General features: G+C 35.6%; 2 protein-coding genes across 2 annotated transcripts; one reads left to right on the top strand and one right to left on the bottom strand.

Moving 5' to 3' along the window:
* Positions 1-446: 446 nt before the first annotated feature.
* On the top strand, positions 447-4,902 carry LOC132168030 (chaperone (DUF3353)). The gene is made up of 3 exons (XM_059579097.2): positions 447-843; positions 2,955-3,315; positions 4,589-4,902. The coding sequence occupies exons 1-3, from the start codon at positions 514-516 to the stop codon at positions 4,762-4,764; spliced, it is 867 nt and encodes a 288-aa protein (XP_059435080.2). The 5' UTR covers positions 447-513; the 3' UTR covers positions 4,765-4,902.
* Positions 4,903-6,305: 1,403 nt separating this feature from the next.
* Positions 6,306-12,871, bottom strand: LOC132192251 (protein ALTERED PHOSPHATE STARVATION RESPONSE 1). The gene is made up of 4 exons (XM_059607530.2): positions 11,719-12,871; positions 9,001-9,221; positions 7,526-7,749; positions 6,306-7,433 (listed from the first exon to the last, which is right to left on the bottom strand). The coding sequence occupies exons 1-4, from the start codon at positions 12,596-12,598 to the stop codon at positions 6,593-6,595; spliced, it is 2,166 nt and encodes a 721-aa protein (XP_059463513.2). The 5' UTR covers positions 12,599-12,871; the 3' UTR covers positions 6,306-6,592.
* Positions 12,872-18,508: the final 5,637 nt, after the last annotated feature.

The raw sequence follows: 18,508 nt of genomic DNA, 5'->3' as shown, positions 1-18,508 counted from the left end.
TCCAAGAAAATATAAATTAGGCATGAGAATCAAGTGTCAATAAGAACAAAAAAAAAGGTTCAATAATTGAGTTAGTTTTGTCTTGCAAGTTGCTTCACTAGGATGTTTCTTAATGTACTGGAATTTGTGGACGTTAGGGGAAGTTGTTTTTATTATATATATATATATATATATATATATATATATATATATATATATATAATTCAAGATTTTAAATAACAAATAACTTAACATTATATAAACGTTTATAGATGTTTCCCTTCCCTTTCCTTTTCCAAATCTTTTGTGGGTGGTCCAGAATGATTATAAGCATTCCCATTAGTCAGAAAAAAATTATTGTTCAAAAAAAAAAAGAAAAAAGAAAGCCACGTGATCTTTTTATAACTATTATCAAGATCCCCCATCTGACGGTGGGCGATTAAGAAGCACCTACACCACGGCAACACACACGTAGAAATCAGCCTCTAGATTAACCGTCTTCTACGCTCAATAGCCTCACGTTTCTCCCAAAAAATGGCTGCCACTCTCTCAGTCCGGCCCAACCGCTTCACTGCCGGTTCGCTATATCCTCGGTCCCCGTACTGGAGGCGTGGACCGGATCACGCGGGACGGCCCATTAGGAATGAACTCTGGCGAGGCCTGACTACTCCGAGCATTACACTGTCCCGGCGCAAGCTGGTCCAAGCAGGCTCGCGAGCTGACGATTCGGCGCCGTCCGACATGTCGGTGGAGAACGCTCTCAAGCTCCTCGGAGTCACCGAGGGCGCGTCGTTCGATGACATACTCCGCGCCAAGAACTCGATCCTCGCCTCCTGTAAGGATGACCAGGAGGCAATTGCGCAGGTCCCTTCCCTAAGCTTGCTCTCACCGGATTACTCCTCTTCCTTCTTATCTCGGTTAGAAGAAAAATATTAGTACTTTTAGCAATAGTTATTAATTTCATTTATATAATCCTGCCATTGATAATTTGGTCATTTTTCTTGGCGTATTTATGGTAAATTGTGCTCATTGCAAGTTTGTTTTAGAATTTTGTTCTTGATTAGAATTGTGAAACTAAGGGTCTCTTTGGTTTAGAGCATGTGATTTGAAAAATAGTGATTTGAAAAGGCAGTTAGTGAAAATGAGATCCTTAAAAATACAGTAAAGCGGTTAGCAAAGATGCATTTTGACCTTTAAAATTGCGGCATGACCTTTGAAAGCGTGTGTTTTTAAAAAATTATCTCCTTGTTTGCGACTTAAGATGTGGATTTTTCAAAGTTTCAAACTGCAATTTTTAAAAATTCACTTCCAAACAAAATACTTTTGCGATTTAGTTTAAAAACATACTTTTAACTTGCAAAATCGCATGGTCAAACAAATTCTCTTCCTGTTGTTGTGGCTTTTAGAGTATCTCCAGCAATGATAGTCATTTTAGCTACTCAAAATACCTTTTGTATTTTAACTACTAGTTTTTTACTACAATCTCCAACAGAAACATCTATTCAACTTTCTACTTTCTTTAAATATTGTTTTTATTGTTTTTTATCCTTACTTTGAGGGCGAGAGAGAGAGAGAGAAATGAAAGAGAAAAAAAGAAGCTTACAAGGCAGTAAACTTTCAAATATGAAAGTTCATTGTAGCAAATTTTAGCAAAACTTTTATTTTGAAGTGTCTGTTGGAGGAGAAAATAGCACATAATAATTATATTTAACTATAAATGGTCATTTAGAGCATCTATTGGAGATGCTTTAGTGTGTTTGGATGATAGGTTGACAAATAAGAGATTGTATTTTCTGGATGGGGTATGATACGCAGTATTGTTAATAAAAGAGTTACTCTCCTCATAATTTTGGATGGGTTGTAAAATGCTGTTGTTGGACTGGGATCCTTTATATTTTATACGGTAACTCCTTTAGAGTTAGAAACAGCCCTTCCGCTTTCCGCCTTTGCCTATCGGAGTCGATTTCCACCTTGCCTCTTGGAGGCAGAGTTGGGTGGAAGTGTCGGAAACCATCTGTTTAGTAGTCTTTTTGGAAAATGAAGAACTTTGTCTTCATTCTTCGTCCGATGAAGATCGAAGATCTTTCATCTTAGTCAAAGACTTCTTTGTCAACGAAGATTTCTAAAACCAACAAAAGCGAGGGGTGAACCATGGTGGAGACTGTGATGGGTGAACGGTGGTGGAGATGTCGAGATGGTGAAGGGTGTCAGCTAATGAGAACAAGAGATTCGAGAGAGTGTAGACTAAGTGGGGGGCTGCAGGTTAAGGTATCGACTGATGGGAGTGAGATGAATATATCTCCCCACCAAAATGACACCATTTTTTGCCTTAGAAAATATTTGATTTCAAAACTTATGTACAAAAAGATGCTTTATTTTATTTTTTTAAATCACATTTAATAGTCGGGTTGGAATTAATCAGATTTTTTTGCCCATTTCCTACTTCTGACTCGAATTCTGTTGAAAATAAATATTGGTTTCCAACTTCCGCCCTGACTCTGGTTGGAAGGCAACCTGCTGAGGTCAGAACCGGGTCAGAAGTCAGGGTGTGGTTTTTGGCACACCCTTAACGATAATTTTACTATATCCCTAATCATTATATTCAATTAAATGGTTCAGATTTGGTCAACTCAGCATAATGAATTTAAGTAAAATTTAATCCTTTGGAGTCGTTAAATATTGAGGTGGCAAAATCTGAAGTATTTAATTAACTTTAATTATTAGAATCTTAAGAACTCCACGTGGAGTTGTCATGAAAATATAGAAGATTTTGATTCGATGTTGTTATTGTAAGTTTAATTCTGGTAAATGCATGGGTCCAATATCTCAATGTGGTAGTGCATTGTTTAGGTGAATGTTTAATTTCCTTTACTTATTAATTACTGGAAGCAATTGACTGCTTCTGCCTGTTTTACCCTAATAAAGTTGTAGGTAGTCTTCATTTCCTTGTCACAACTATTTTGAATGTGTTTTAGGCTGAAGCTGCATATGATATGTTGCTTATGCAAAGCTTAACTCAGCGGCGAAAAGGAAGGGTTGTGAGTAGTAACATTCGTTATGCTGATGTTAAACCTGTAAATGCTCCTGGAATGGGATCAATGCCTCAGTGGTTGCAGGCTACTATGAAAAATGCACCTGTTTCAGTTGAAACTCCATCGACTGGTGAGCTGGGCATACAAGCAGGCGTATATGGGGCTCTAATGGTCTTAACCTATGTCAATGGAACTTCGACATCGCCCACAGTGCCGTATGGTGGGGCTGATGTTCCTGGATTGATCTTGGCAGGTAGCTTTGGAGCTTCCTTGTACTTCATGACCAAAAAGAATGTCAAGTTAGGTAAGGAACTTTATATATTTGGTTCCGCTTGCATGGCTATATTTGGATTCAAAGGAATGTTGTCCTCAAGAAGATTAAGATTCCTTCCAAATTTAAATTCAAGTAGTTTAGCATGTGTTGGTTTACTATGGTTCTCCATTATTGAGAAGGGGGACAAATTAGCTTCAATCAATGGAGGCATTAGTTAGGTGATCTAGCAAGTTAGTTATTTTAGTGTTCTGACTTATGTTTCTGATTATGTAAATAATAGCTGTTAGATTGCATTTCCTTCTCTCACAAATAAAGCAAGGTTTCAAGTTGTTGTAGTAGAACCTGTCATTTTAATGTTGCTGGCATCAGTTATACTTCGTTATCTGGTTGAATCTGTTTTAGGAAGTGTTATGGTTGGTACATTTTCTCCATTAGCTTAAACACCACTGTAACTTTTCTAAGGTCACTTCGTTGTTGACAAAGGAAAAGCAAATATAAATGATTTCTTTCAGAAGGAACACCAATGTATGGAGGAAAACAATACCGTTGAGAACTTAAATGGAGTATGACTTCATATAAAGTCAACGTACCTGGTTCTGGTTCTGTCATTGTGATTTGGTTGAGTTTGGGGTCCAGGAAAAAAAAATGGGATCTCCTGTTATGAAAAGGCAATCATGATTGTTTTTGATATTTTCCACTTTTAAAGCAAGGCAGCGGCAAAAAATTTTGATCTTGTGAATATAAGCATGATTCAGCTGGTGATTTGGACTATTAGGGGGAGGGATTAGATAATTCTTCCTGCCTTTTCAATAGCATGTCAAGGTCTCAGAGTGAAAATTTTTGGGTATGTTTCTTAATGTGTTGTGGCATGTGTTTTTTTTGTTTTTAGCTTGACAAAGTGTTCTAATGTGACATACATGTGAAAATTGTTTTTTGAGAAGTGGTTCACATTTGAGAAAATATTTTCTGTAGAGTACACCTGCATATTTTGAACAATTCAAACAGATGTAAAGCCCTACTTGTAAAAAAACTAAAAAGAGAGAAAAAAGGTTGGGATGGCCATGGGACAAGCTTGACAAGCAGAGGGGTAGCCACCCTAATTATTATTTTTTTGCCAAATATTCTTACAACAAGAGATGAAGACAGATTTATAAAGTGTTATGAGTTTTGAGTTGTTTATTAAATCATTTGTCTGGAGAACAAAAAATAAGAAACAAAATTTTTAACAAACATTGCCGAACTCATCTTTCTTTAGCTTCAGCTAGGTGAAAATATTTGAGTGTTTTGCTATTCATATTTGCAGGGAAGGCTACTGTAATTACCCTTGGGGGCCTTGTGGCTGGCGCTGTGGTGGGATCTGTGGTTGAGAACTGGTTGCAGGTAGACATTGTCCCATTTCTTGGCATTCACTCCCCTGCAGCTGTAGTAAGCGAATTTATACTTTTCTCTCAATTTTTGGTCTCCCTGTACCTAAGGTAGGCTAAGAGAAGATTGTAATTGTAATTTAAACCCTGCAATCTATAATTATTCATTTGCATGATCATACCCGACCTTTTTGAGGATGTGTATCATTGCATATTGTACAAATCTCAATAGAATGTAGTGAAACTTAAATCATTTCAACGAGTTGCCTGCACACTGTAATGGTCATTACAGCTCGAGCAATGCTTCATACTATACAAACATTTTACAAATATTCTACAAAGTTGACGTGATCAGGTTGAGTAGCCATTGTGTATATATATATATATATATATATTGTAAACAATGGTTGATATAAGGGTTACTAGACTCTTGACATATCAACTTTGTAAGATAATTTGTGGAATGTTTATGTAACATGTTGCATTACTCTTACAACTCTTAAGATATGAGGGACCAGCATCATTCATACTTTAAGACAGCTTCATTTTTGTAGAAAGTTTCAAATTCGGGATCTTTTGTTGCACGGATTTCCTGAGAAACGAAGTCATAGCCGCCTAGTTAACATTGTTGTCTTCTGATGATTAAATTCTTGAAAGCTATTGGGACAAATTCTGATAATCTTGTGAACATGAAAGCCCATTTAAAAGTTACATGAAGATACTTGCTATATGAGCTTTCCATGGTTGAATATATTTCTCATGAGATCAGGATGCTGCATTTAGGAAATGAACTTTTGAGATGAAACTGAGATGCACCATTACCGTGACCCGTCCCGTCTCTGAAATCTGAATGCACTGTTCTGATGAATTGGAGAGTTGAACGAGTTTGACATGGGATGAGACTAAAGCTCACGCCCATGTCTGTCACTTCCATCTCTCTCTCTCTCTCTCTCTCTCTCTATATATATATATATATATGATGTTTCAGGAGTTGGGAAAGAATGGTGTTGTCGCCATTCAGTATTGATCCTATGAAAGATGATCTGTACAGAGTAAGCGAGTGTCCTTTCTTCTAAACATCATGTCTTTCAGTCTTTCTTCTCTATATCGTCGTTGTATACTTATCCTCATTTATATCATGTATCACATCCAACTGTTACATTTATTTTGGTTAGTCAAATAGAAGGCCATGTATTGTGTAGGGAATCAAAATCCTTTTTTAATTTTTTTTCTTCTTTTCAAAACATAAATTCAAAAAATTCACCTTTTAGCCACCCAAAAAATAAAATCACTGCCAACATTTGGCTCTCCATTTTGAAAAAGCTTTTTGCAAAATGCTGTGTCATTTGACTAGGATAGCTTTCTGCCTTTTTAATAAAAAAATAAAATAAAATAAAATAGAAGCATACTCACAAAACACTCAAAATAATTTTTACCTTTATGTCATATCACAACCAAAAAAAACAAAAAAAACAAATATCATCTAAAAATGTTATGAAGCCAGCCCTAGTTAAGCTGAATGTAAATGCTCTTATATTCTTAATATAGCCGAATGATTATGAAATTTTGTCCGTACTTGCATGTAATATTTTCCTGTAGAAAGAGGCCCAACTTGGGAAGTCATGGCTCACAGGATTTGTCACCACGCAATTCAAATAATTCCCATCCAACACCAATGTTCTATTACTTACAAGAACTGCCCACTTGAATTTCCTCTCTCTACACTTCTTGAGACTCTTGCCAAGAAAGAGTAGAAAACAGGAAATTTACAGGTTCTGCCACAAAATCTGCGGGCATCCACAACAACTATTGAGAATACAATTATCAATTCATTGCTGCAAACAACTCCTAAAATTACAAATAAGTGTCTCAGCGAGCTGCTTTGACACAATACAATATACAGACACCTTACAGAATGCATAAATGAATGATACTCAAGGCTGTCATCTACTGCCATTTTCCTCAACCTTGGAGCCCTCTATATATGACAGGTTCCCAGCTTTCTCATCATTTTCACTGCAAGCTACAAGGTCATTGTACATTTTTTGAGATGCCTTGGAGAACTCTGTTAAGGACTCAAAAACTGTAGAAAACCCGGTTTGAAATCCATTTAATGTGGTCCTTTGTGTTTCTTGCATGCAATTGTGGTGTTTCTCCTTCTCTACATCTAACTTCCTTCTCAATGTGTCCAATTGATCCCTCTTATCAGTCAAGAACTCACTCTGATGTTCCACATCTGACTCTAACTTCTCTTCTGTAAGCTTAAACTCAAGGAACCTGCTCTCTACCTTCTGTAATGCTCGAATCCTTCGATCGAGGTATTTTGCTAGATTGTCAACTTTCCTCTTCTGTTGCTGTTCCTGCCCTTGCTGAACCCACAGAGCCCTCACATCCTTCGCAAAGCTTTTCAACGCAAAGGCTACAGCTTTATCTGGTAATTTGTCAATGGAGGCTAACCAATCATGGCAAATCACAAGCAATGGGGGTCCATTGATTCGATATGGCACAGCTGACTTCCTGCCCCTAGAGCATAATTCAACTTCAGGGACTACAAACTTTTCTAACCAGCCATGGAGAGCTTCTACATACCCTTTCTGTGCTGCAACATAGTCAATAAAGCATGCACGCCAATTCTGAAGCTCAGCCTCGAGCTGAAGTGTTGCTAATCGGTGAGAGTCATTGCAGAATTTTCCAAAAGTGGGGCAAGCAAAAGACCTTACTTCAAGCAGGATCTTATTCTGGGTTTCATGGGATTCCAACATAATTTTCCAGGTTCTCGTTAGGCTGCACTAGCAAAAAGGAAAATAAGAAAACTAGGGAAGGCCCATATTTTTTTAAATTGAGTATGCTTGTTTTGCCACGGCTAAACCCCTTACCCTTTTAATAGTTCAACAATTTGAGGCTGCAATTCTTCATCTCTCATTTTCTGAATTCTCTTTGAGATTGACTCAGCACTTTGAATCGCAATCAAGATTCTGGCATATAAATCTTTCACTGCAGCTCTGGTCTTGTCCAAAGTAAGTTCATCATCTCCTTTGACATCCTGGTTTCTCAGCCGTGAACATTTTTTCTCATAAATTTTTCGTGTATTGTCTCCAGCCTAAGGGCAAAGTAACATGTCAAATACCGTAAGTAGATATAATAGAAATCAGGTTAAGTTTCTGTAGTTTGTAGGTTTTTTATGGTTTAAATTCAAATCATAGCATGTATGAGACACATACTGGGTTAAGGACCAATAGTGTACTGTTGACGGGATAAGTTCTGATCTGAAATAAGCAGTTGCGACAGTTCTGTTTCTTTTTTGTCAAGGTGGTAGTGATCATCAAAATGACAACTAAACTTGATTGGATCTTCATACGTACCAGAAACTTTCAGTAGCTAAGCAAGTTTATTCTCAAGAAAAGGGAACTGGAATATCAAATTCTATCCATTGCATCATCTAGCTAGCAGTAGGGATAGACTTTGTCAACATAAAATAGCTTATTGTTATAAGCTGTTTGAGATTTTTTCTTGCAACATGGATTACTAAAATACACGTTTATGAAGTACTCCACTTCTTCAAGGAGTTGAGAGTAAGTAGTGATCATGAATTTAGCTGCAAACTCCTACAAAAGATAACGCAAGCATGTAAGAGTTCGCCACTGTTTTAGTGAAAGTTTCTTCTTGTTACATCCTCGACGGTTAACATGATTGTGATTCAAGAATAATACATTTTTTTTTTTTTTAAAGATTTGATGTTTCTTCTAGAATTTGTGTTTATTTGAATAGTAACTAGTGTGCCCAGACATTACAGCTTTTGATTCTCCGCAAGGATGCCTGTAGTAGCGTGCATTCAAGCAAAAAATCTTATGCCTGGGCAGTATTGATATTAAGCCTGCAAAAAGCAATGTCTTCCATGAAATTAAGAGATCTCTATTCTCAGTTTCGTGTTTGGAATTAGTGCTTAATTCATCTAGATAGAAGTTCAGTTAACATCATTGTAAAAACCTACCTGCTCAAAATAAAGATAATGAGATAGCTGTAAACGCTACTTATTCACCAATACTCGAATGTCAGATTACTATTTTTCTCAGTGACCTTATTAGCCTTCAGCAGATAGAAATCCGCATGAAGCAGGACCTGGAGTCACTGATGATACGAAGATTCTAAGAAGCAGAATTTTGTACAATTCCAAGTTCAAAATCTAAACAATATGTGTCTTTATACCAAAAGTAAGAAAAGGTAAAAGTGACTGATATAATTTATCCATTGATTGACTCTGTTCTTTCACAGTAGCCAAAACATATAAAATTTTAATCATTTGAGAATAAATTATGGAAGTAGGGAAGACAGTTTGAGAGGATAAATTTACCTTCACTTCTTCATACAGCTTCTTCTCCCAAGCATATAGTCTGCCTAGGGTTAGTGAATGGCTTCCTGAAGTCATTCCTCCATAGTCATCAAAGAGGTCATTCTTAAACTCTGTCCATGTTGAAGAACTTCTCGAAGTGGATGCTACAAGACTCTTACATGAAGGTCTAGATGAAGTGGACCGGTTCCATGTAATAGCTTGGATGATTTTTGTTGAGTTCTCTGAACCAAAGAGGAAAAAGCATTGTTTTTGTAAGGTAGGACTTTTTTTATTAATAAGTAATCAAGATATCATTAGAAGCATAGGCGTCCCCAGGTACACAAGAGCAAACACCTAGCTACAAGGACGAAAACAGGAAATTATGATAACTAAGCACTGAAGGAGAAACAAATGCGACTGTCCAAAGATACAAAGTATTGAAGAAAAAAGACTTAAGCTTCGCAAAAGTCTTCTCACAGTACTCAAAACTTTTGTCATTCATTTCCCTTCATAGACACTACAAAAGGCCGAAGGCACCATCATCCACACAATAGCACTCCATGTGTTGTCACCTGTTGGCGGTTCACCAACAAGCATACAATTCAACTATTCATCTAGGCATAACCTAAGACAACCCAATGCGCTTGAAAAAGACATTCCATAAGTCTCAAGCAACCTCACAATGGAGAAGGAGAAGAAGATGATCTACAAACTCATCATTCCTTTTACATGTACAACACCTTTTACACATACACCATCTATCGACCACGAAAGCATGTTGCTTCCTAAGATTATCCATGGTAAAGATCATTTCTAGGCGATCGACCAAGTAACAAAGGTCGCCTTCTAAGGAACCCTAGTCTGCCAAACACTCTTCTAAGGATAAAGAAAGCCATCAACAAGTTCCAAATCCCCAACCCTCCTTCAGAAATAGGAGAACAAACCTTGGACTAGCTTACATGTGATATTTAAACTCTTTGTCTAGCCTACCCCATAAGAAATCTCGTAGAAGCTTCTCAATACTGTTTGCACCACCCATGTGGAGAGGGAAGAGGGACATAAAATGCGTAGGCAAATTTGAAAGTGTGCTCTTAATACGGGTAACCCTACCACCGTTAGACATATACATCATTTTCCAACTTAGACAAATAAGGTAGGATATTAGCATTTGGATATTTATAACAGATTCTTAAAGAACTTATGAAAAAGTTTTCATGTTATATCATCACTACAGAACAAGTGAATTTAGACCCACAAACAAAAAAGTAGAGGATATGTATTTTTACAAAGTTATTCCAACTTTTTGAGAAAAGAAAATGATACCAAGGTCCAACTATATCAGAAATCAACAAAGTAAAACTGTTAATTAATTCAACAAGCATGATAAATGTGTCAATCTAATGGAGTATTAAAAACAAGCAAACTTAGGCAGATCTCCAACATCATATGAAATATTAAAATATTTATATCATACAAATGTATGTACATACTTATATTTGTGTGTGTGTGTGTGTGTGTGTGCGCGCGCGCGCGTAAGTATATAACATAAGTAATACATTACATGCCATGTTTGTACCGTCTGGATGCCTTCTCAGTTTTCCTTTTTTCCTTTTTCTAATTTTTCTTTACACCATACGGACACCTACACCTACTTTTCTTTATTAAAGCATTTTTTTTCCTCCTTCAGGTCCAAAATAATGGAATCCTAATTAAAGCATTTATTCCTTTCTTGAGTTTAAATCAAAATAGAATTTTGTTTTTAGAGATCAAATCATAGAGTCCAATAGTCTTGTTTATACAGATTTAGGGTACAATTTTTCTGTGTGTACAATTTTGAAATTATTAGCTGTCTTCTTTTTATGTATTTGACATAATTTTGTTTTTATTAATTAACCTCTGCATCACATAGGCATGCAGCTTGTAAATATAAAATCTATGTTGCAGCCATGAAAGGTAAGCCCCACCACCATAGACCTTTTCTGAAGAAAAAGGAATTAAATTCATAATAGTGGAACAACGAAAAAGGGAAATTCCCAAATGTAAAAGCAACATAGAAAGGAATGCTAACTTACCACCTCTTATTGGTCCCCCCCTTTTCTTTCATTCTTTCTCTCCTACCTTTGGTTTTGAAACAAAAGGCAGGGAGAGGTATAGGGGAGGCATTCTTCTAGACAAACCTTTTGGTTAGTTCAAGGAAAAAGTGAATCTAGGTTGCTTAGTGCATAATTACATACAAATCAATCGTGTAAAGGCATGGAAGAAAATTCAGAAGAGGTCAACTTTTTGAACAAGGAAAGAAGGATAAGCCCCAGAGCAATAGTTCTTATCAAAAGATGAAGAAGAAACAGTAGTAGGACTACCAAAAGGACAAACCAAAACCCGAAGTAAAAAGAGACCAATTGAAGGAAATTATTATCAAGCTATCTGAAAATTTTGCCGCAGTTGAAACTACTACTCATGCAGACACAGCATAAGCCAGACAAGTGAAATTTTTGGTAATTATAACACATTGCAGATGCCCTTTAAACTTTGATTACAAGTCAAAATAGATACATGCAAAGGAGACATAAAAAAAAAAAAAACAAAATTTTGGAAAGTAAAAATCCCAACTGATTTTCTTACTAGAACACATTGCAAATCAACTTAAAAACTGTGTTGCAAATGAAGATAGGACCATGCAGAAAACTATACGAACAAAATCTAAAACTTGAAAAATCAAAGATGAAAACATAGACCCACCTTTTATTTCCTCCAAGTTAGACTGCAGATAAACTCTATTGGCCTCTAGCATCCTGGAGACATCCTTGCCAGAATCAAAAGCCCTAATAAAATGATCCTCAATATCCTTCAGTGCATCTAACAGTTCTCTTCCTACCACTGGGGTATCAATAACTGTAAGCCCCTTCTGCTCTCCCTGGCTCACATTAGCACCATCGACTACCTTCACCACCTCAACCCCGCTCTCATGCTCAACACCACCATTTTCTTCAACCACCACTACCTTGGCTTCTTGCTCTTCTCTGTCACCTTCCTCTTCTAGCTCTGGAATCCCTTCCTCTTCCCTCACAACCCTCAAATCATCGTCCGAGATCCTGCGGTACCCACCGATAAGCTCAGGTCTCACATTTTCAAAAGGATTAAAGAAATCCCACCCAAAATCTCTTTGTGGTGATGGCATTTGTGGAGGCATTTGCATATAAAAATACCCACAGGGCTGTTCTTCTCTTTCTACTTCTGCTTCTGCTTCTTCTTCCCTCTCTTCCTCAGAAGAATCTGAAGAGGTTGAAGACCCACATGACTCACAAGCAATGGCTTCATGGGTGGTGGACTCAGAGGGTCGTTGTTGAAGGAACATTGGGTTGGTTATCACATTCTCAGTTGGTACAGATGGAGGGCAAGGTGGTGGGAAGGTGATGAGGAAAGGTGAAGTAGGAGAAGAGTGGCGAACAACAAAGAGCTTTATGACTGCTGCTACTGCATAGAGAGATTGACAGTACCTACAATGTGCCTCTGCAAGAGCATGTCTTCTCTCCACAGCAAGCTTCAGCTGGCGTTTCCTCCCTCTGCAGATGGATACTACTTCCTCTTCTTCCTCTAGCTTAGAAGCAACACAACCCATACCTTCCCTCGTTGAAGTTGGAGGCGTGAGGTTGAGGCTGCTTTCACAAAAAAAATGGGCTAAAGTGTGAAAAAGGTCGTTTTTTGGAAGAATCTGTGTATTCTTTTCCGATAAAAAGCAGGTGGGGGGTTTTCCCAAATGGAGGTGAATGTTTTAAGTTATGTTCTTGTTCAACAGAGCTAGAGGAGAAAATGGTTTGGAGGAGCTCTAGAGTAACCCATGTTTCACTTTCTGGTAAAGGTAGGGTTTTGCTAGAAATGTAGCTCTTGGAGATGTTTCAGAGCCTCCCTACCCCACCCACCCCCACAGACACAGACACAGAGAGAGAGAGAGAGAGAGAGAGGTTTTGCAGAAAAAGTTTTCTCCAAAAAAATAGTTTATGCTTAAGCTAAAGCATGACTGCTAAACAAAGAAGATGTCTTATTAGAGTGATTTTTATCCCTTAATCAACTATAACAGGCTAGAGGTTTAGCAGAGAATATGGAGTAGAGAGAGAGAGAGAGAGTAGATGACAGAGAAAATGCCAGGCAGAAGTGTAGGGAGCAAGAAGGTAGGGGCTCGAGAAAGAGAGAGAAGAAGGGGTAGAGACAATCTTGTGTTTGGTAATTCGTACTCAAATTTAGTTGGTGTACGACCAATCCATCTCTCAATCCATTCTCTGCTTCAAATCCATCTCAAACCTTAGTAGTCTTAAAAAGTTGAAACAGTAGAAGAACATTATAGGCACTGAAACAGACTGCTTATAATAATGTTCATGTTGTTTGTTTGTCATCTTTTATGCCACGCCATCCATGGATGATACAGATTATTCATTGATCATCTTTTTACACAAGGCATGCTCTTATTAGCCCACCCACGGTGCCCACATATACACAGTCATACAGAGGCAGGGCAGGGAGGCAGTGAGTAAAAAGAGGAGTCAAACTTAGTAGTAAATTACTAGTAAAAGGGCACAGTGACCACTGCACAGAGAGAGAGAGAGAGAGAGAGAGATCCCCGTGGTGGTATTATTTTTTTAGTTTATTCTTCTCTGTCTCTTCTTACTTTTTAACAAGCTTGTGGAGCACTAATAATCGGAGCATAATTGTGTTTTAGTTTGTAATTGGATGTCAAGTATGGGCTTAGAAAAGCATAAATGTCTCATGTATCATATCATATTGTCTTAACTACTAAAGACAATTCTGTCTCTTCTGGAATGATATCTTTTAGAAGCAATAATTTGTAGTTGCGTGTCAAAGTTTCACTCTGGTCAAAATATGAGTATAAAATAATGGAGAATGCTAAATGCTTTTTAATGTTTTCTTAATTTTTTTTTTTTTGAGAAATTTTATTTTAGTCTCTTGAATTTTTACTCCATTTTACAACTCTCTCTGACCTTAAAAAATTTCTCACTTTTGACTCATAAACTTTGAATTTTTATTAATGTGGACTCATCCATCAGATTTTAAACATTACATTACGTTTATACCCCTGACTTTTGTATAAAATTCCAAGTTTTTAAAGTTTTTTTTTAATTTTAAAAAAAGAAAATCAGGGATATGTTGGTCTTTTTCTAAAAATTTTAACGGCTAAAATTGACAGAAGGATCCTAAGTGAGAGCGATTCAAAGTTCAGGGGTCCAAAGTGAGAGATTTGAAAGTTCAAAGGAAGTTTGAAAATTCGGTGGAAGTTCAGGAGGTCAAAGTGAAGTTTCCCCTATTTTTTTTTGATCTAGGTGGATATTATTTTCTAAAAATAAAGTGAGATAAATAAGATTTTTTTTTTTTTTTTTTTTTTGCTTTTTAAAAAAATAATATACAGAAAAACACCAGAATAACATCTAGCATTTCCTTAAAATAATAAAGGTCAAATTTTAATTGGATATATTTAATGAAATTGGTCAAACTCTTCAATCAGAATCTGATAATCTTATGTTGGGTTCTTGTTGAGTTTGTAGGTTGTGTCAAAAATGATTACTCTTTATATCCCATGTTGAGTTCAGATCATATCGAGACATTAATATGATACTATATACGTCAACCAGAATCTGACTCATTTAATTAAATTAGTCAGACTCTTCAACTTTAATCCGTTAATTTCGTGTTGAGTTAATGTCAGATTCACATGTCGTGTCAAAAATTATCGGTTTAGGCAAGAAAAAAAATAAGTCCAACTTATTTTATAACTAATTGATGTGTGTCTTATGTATGTGACTGAAATATGTTAATTTGTTTTAATAATTAATAAAATTTTAATTAGATGATAACACAAATGAGCAAATTACAAAATACTCCAATATTACTCCTTTGACAATGGCAGTGGATGAGTGGATTTTACAAGGCTGGAGAGGCGTGGGGTGTGGCATAGGGAAAAAGAAAGGTCTGTGTTTGGTCCATTTATGAGTCAGGTGGTGCCCAATTAGTATCGTCGTCTACTTTTGTCAATATTATTTAAACCGGACATGAAGTTTTGGCAGGTTATACTTAACTCTGCTGATATATTTCACTGAAACTCAAAACTTTTACCCAATTTAATAAACTTATTCTAAACTTTAAAATATTTCAATTTAGTCCATTCAACTTTCAATTGCAATCAATTTGAACTCTCTATCAGATTTTAAATGTTAAATGATGTTTATACCTTTGAATTTTTTATAAAATTTCAACTTTACCATTAATTCCAAAACGTTTTTAATTAAAAAAAAAAAACGAAAATCATGGATATTTTGGTATTTCTAACGGTTAAATTTGACAAATGGGTTCAAATTAAGAGTAATTAAAAGTCTATGGGACTAAATTAAGAGATTTTGAAGTTTAGGGGGGGTTTGTCAAATCGGATAGAAGTACAGGAGTCTTCAGTGAAGTTACCCCATATATTTATAAAAAATAAATTATAAAAATTATTTTTCATCTCATTTTTTTACGTATTTATTTAGAATGAATTAATGAATCTACCATTAAATTTGCGTGAAATTTACGTGAGTCCACAAATTCAATGGTAAATATATTATATTTGTAAAAATAAATAATGAGAAATGATTGGTGTCCATATTTTTCTCATCTCATCTAACAAATCAACTATTAGATTTGTGGACTTATGTGAACTCACCTAAGTCAATAGTGGACTCCACAAATATAATGATCGATCTATTAAATCTAAAGGAGAAATGACACAAATTTCTTACAAACTCGTTTGGAAGAAATTTCGTTCAACTCACTTCAACCTATTATAATAAGTGTCAAGTGTCATCTAACATGTTTATGATTATTTAAATTGGGTTAAATGAAATTTTTGTTGATAAAAGAATATAAGAGAAATATGGACAAATTATTAACATCAATCATTTCTCATAAAATAATTGAGAGAAAGATGTGCAATATGCCTCTAAAACAATACTCTTATTAATCTAAAATTGCAAGATCTCGTAAAGTTGGGGTTTCAATTCCCTTTAATATGTTAGTATCATTCTTTATTCTATTTTTCAATATATTTTTTTAACAAATTTATTGTTGAATTTATATGTGGATCCCACAAACACAATAATGAATTCACCTATTTTTCTGTTAAAAAAAAAAAAAAAAAAAGGTAAAGTCTACTTAACCCGCTCAAACTACTACCCCAATGATAATCTATCCTCCAAACTATCAATTGCCATAATTTACCCCCTCAAACTACTAAAACAATGACAATGTACCCTCAATTTAACAAAATAACAAAATTACCCTTACTAAAATAAAAACAAAAATACTAAAATTTAATTAATTTTTTTTTTTCAAAATTTTAAGGATATTTTTGTCTTATTGAAAATTCTATAGAGGTAATTTTGTTGCTAGCATTTGGGAGTACATTGTCATTGTTTTAGTAGTTTTGAGGGTAAATTGTCGTAATTGATAATTTGGATAATAGATTGTCATTGGATTGGTAATTTAAGAGAATTAAGTGGACTTTATTCTAAATAAGATGAAATATAATTTTTACCATTTTCCTTACCGAATTTTTAGTTTTTAGGAGGGAAAAAGAATTTAATGAAGAAAGGCAGCGCAGGAGTTAGGAGTACGAGGGCCTCTTGTTTTGTGAGAAGGGCCTAGAGGACCCCAAACGTTGTACAAAACCCATTTGTTTAGATAATTGGTCAAACTATTAAAGTACAAATATATATAATCTATATGTACAACTGCTATTCAATTCCACATTGGGTTGACACGACCTATCTATAATATACAACTTTTATATTATTAAAAAAAATGATATTAGCCTCCATTTAAGAAATAAAGATAAATATATATATACACACATATATAATGTTTGAATAATACTATTTATTAATTAAACTAATATACAATTGTCATAAGATTTGAGATAATGCGACATTAAAAATTAGTCTTTGGGGTACAAGAGTTTATAAAAAAAATAATAATAAAAATTACAATCGTATAATAATCTATTAAATAACATTTTTTTTTTATAATTTTTACGGACTTAAATAATAATAAAAAAAAAAGTTGAATCTTGTGGTTTCTTTGGATAAATTTTTTGTCCAAATAGGTTGTAAGAATTTTTTTTTCTTTTAATAGATTAAATGGAAGAAAATTCTTGAAAAGCAAGTTTGGAGAAAACTTTATCCGGTTTCTCTTCCTTGTAAATATGACTTATTCTTTTTTTTAATTAGAAAAAAAAAAAGAAAGTCTTTTTGGTTTTTTCTTTCTTTTGTTCATTCCATTGGACATTTGACAAGGGATCCGGCTTAGGTACGGTAGGGATCCTTGTCCATTGGACATTTGACAAGGGATCTGTTTAGGGGTGGCAAAATAGGTACCTGACACGACCTGATTACGACATGCAAGTACCCATTACACGATTAGCCTATACATAGACACGACCCATTTAGCTAAACGGGTAATCGGGTTTGACACGATTATGACATGAAAATAGCCGGGTAACCCGACACGACATGTTTTACCCATTTAAAATAACCGGGTCTAATCGACCCGACCCGACCCGTTAAAAACCCTAAACACACTTGGGAAAGAACTACATGTATTTGGAAGCAATTCATCAAGAACCCAACAATGACTACGAAATAAAACCCCATTTCATTGCTTAGTCCTTATTTCTAAAAATTAACTAGAACAATCTAACAAGAATCTCAAACTTCGCCTTATAAAAAGCTAACCAACAGTGAAAACCCATCTTATGAAACTCAAAAATTCCCACTTCCTCCACAACCAAAACTTAATCTAAAGCGAAATCAAATCAAACCCACAAGAAAACAACACTGAACCAACACAACCCAGAAGAGAAAACACAAAACTCGACACACGGATCACAAAAGAACCCACAGAACCTGATCAGGATCTGAAGAAGGAGCTTCTGAGCGGTCTCAATGGGATCCATGGAACATTCTTTGAGCATTGCGAGGTTGACGGCAACGGTAAGGACTGAGGATGCCTTACTAACGGCGACAGCGAGGAGGGAGAGAAAGAGAGAGCCAAGACTTGAGAGGGAGATGGAGGGAGAGTGAGAAACCGAGACTTGAGAGAGCAGAGAGGCAGAGGCGCGGTTTAGGTTTACAGTTTACTCACTTTACTACGTGTGCCTTATCCTTAAAAAAAAAAAAGAAAAGGGTCTAGTGGGTTGACCCACCAAACCCGCTGGGTCTTACTCGGGTAGACCCGATTACGACCCGAACCTGATAAGGCCAAACCCAATACCTATTTTTTCGTGTCGAATTTGTGTCGAGTTCACGGATCGTGTCAAAATTACCAGTCCTAAGACTCATCCGTCTATTCCAACAGTGGCATGGAGAAATGTGCAACTTAAGCTAGGTTTAGAACTTAGAAAAATTATTAGCAATAAAAAAATCGAGAATTAGGTTATATATATATATATATATATATATATATATATATATATATGGGTTTTCTTTGTGGG

This window comes from Corylus avellana, chromosome 2 (assembly GCF_965113065.1).
Source record: "Corylus avellana chromosome 2, dhCorAvel1.hap1.2, whole genome shotgun sequence".
NCBI classification, from domain to species: Eukaryota; Viridiplantae; Streptophyta; class Magnoliopsida; order Fagales; family Betulaceae; genus Corylus; species Corylus avellana.
Note: the sequence above shows the minus strand (reverse complement) of the source record. Positions and strands in the feature narration are given on the sequence as shown.

Coding starts and splice junctions, on each gene's coding strand:
- LOC132168030 (XM_059579097.2), top strand. CDS start 514: ATGGCTGCCACTCTCTCAGTCCGGCCCAACCGCTTCACTGCCGGTTCG. Junction 844..2,954: donor ACCAGGAGGCAATTGCGCAG/GTCCCTTCCCTA, acceptor AATGTGTTTTAG/GCTGAAGCTGCATATGATAT. Junction 3,316..4,588: donor CAAAAAGAATGTCAAGTTAG/GTAAGGAACTTT, acceptor TCATATTTGCAG/GGAAGGCTACTGTAATTACC.
- LOC132192251 (XM_059607530.2), bottom strand. CDS start 12,598: ATGGGTTGTGTTGCTTCTAAGCTAGAGGAAGAAGAGGAAGTAGTATCC. Junction 9,222..11,718: donor TAACTTGGAGGAAATAAAAG/GTGGGTCTATGT, acceptor TCTTTGGTTCAG/AGAACTCAACAAAAATCATC. Junction 7,750..9,000: donor AGCTGTATGAAGAAGTGAAG/GTAAATTTATCC, acceptor CTTTGCCCTTAG/GCTGGAGACAATACACGAAA.